Source organism: Austrofundulus limnaeus, unplaced genomic scaffold, assembly GCF_001266775.1.
Source record: "Austrofundulus limnaeus strain Quisiro unplaced genomic scaffold, Austrofundulus_limnaeus-1.0 Scaffold89, whole genome shotgun sequence".
NCBI classification, from domain to species: domain Eukaryota; kingdom Metazoa; phylum Chordata; class Actinopteri; order Cyprinodontiformes; family Rivulidae; genus Austrofundulus; species Austrofundulus limnaeus.
Genome location: NW_013952491.1, coordinates 1,231,243 through 1,232,317, shown reverse-complemented (window position 1 = coordinate 1,232,317; position 1,075 = coordinate 1,231,243). Strand labels below are relative to the sequence as shown.

At 38.2% G+C, this 1,075-nt stretch overlaps 1 protein-coding gene across 1 annotated transcript in view; it reads right to left on the bottom strand.

Annotated features, from left to right (window-relative positions):
- Nucleotides 1–1,075, bottom strand: part of hydin (HYDIN axonemal central pair apparatus protein) — a gene marked incomplete in the record, with an annotated part of 70,329 nt that overhangs the window by 3,079 nt on the left and 66,175 nt on the right. Inside the window, 2 exon segments of the mRNA XM_014012136.1 lie at nucleotides 351–533; nucleotides 606–766. Coding sequence (XP_013867590.1) covers nucleotides 351–533; nucleotides 606–766 — 344 coding nt within the window.

Below are 1,075 nucleotides of genomic sequence, written 5' to 3'. Positions count from 1 at the left end.
CCTCCGTCTTCATTTGAAAACATTGGTTTTAGACTGATTTTCATTCAGAGGAGCTATTTTTTTAATTTAATTTTATTTTTAAACAAAATGTAAATTAATGTGTTTAACTCTCAATTGTTAAAAAACAATGTTTGTTTTTATATTTATGAGGTTCTATTATACCTAAACAGCTAGGGGAATTGAAAAAGGAAAAACCTGGGTACTCAGGGGGGCGGGGCACAAAGGTTTAGGGGTAAGCTAAAGCTAAAGATGCTAACGTTTGAAGACGTCACAGTAAGGTTTTGCTAAGCTGTAACCCTCACATGTCTCAGCTGTAATCATTCTGCAGGACTTTGTAAAAACAAACTGACTTGTGATCTGTGCAGATGGAGGGGTAGCAGCTCCGGCCTTTGCAGGACAGCTGGTAAAGTTTGTGGCAGCCTGCCAGCTCAAACTGGAAGGTCTGCTCAAACACTCCTGGAGACTCCGAGTAAAACCAAATCTTCAGAGCAACCTCACCTCCAGCAGGTAAAACCCATCTCCAAGATGTAAGTCTGAATAACAACAGAGTGCACAGTTAGACAGTAAGAAACAAGACGCTCAATCAGCTGCTCGTGGTTTCCTGCCTCTGCCTGAGTTTCCTCTCCAGCTGGTGTTGGTGCTGCTCGTGGGGGTTTAACTCAGAAGTGGAGGGTTGTGAGAGCGAGCGAGACACATCCAACTTGTTCCTGTCGCTCTCCATCGCCTTCTTTCCCTTTTTGTTCCGGGTTCTGTGGATCACCTTTTGCTTTGTGCACAAAAATAACGAAACATAAATCAGTATTTTTAGTCAGTATATCGCTATGGAAAGAATAACTGCTCAATAACAAAACAATGTATCAGCCTTTAATGAAATCTGGAATCAATTTCTCAAATATCTCAATCTCCCTAAAGGCCAATGACATATTCATGCCATAAAAAAACTCAGAATACTTTCATGTGCCTGTCTATTTATTTTATTTATTTATTTATTCACTTATTCATTCGTTGATTTATTTGTTCATTTATTTACTCAATTATTTATTTTTAATTAATTTTATGAACTTATATACAATAC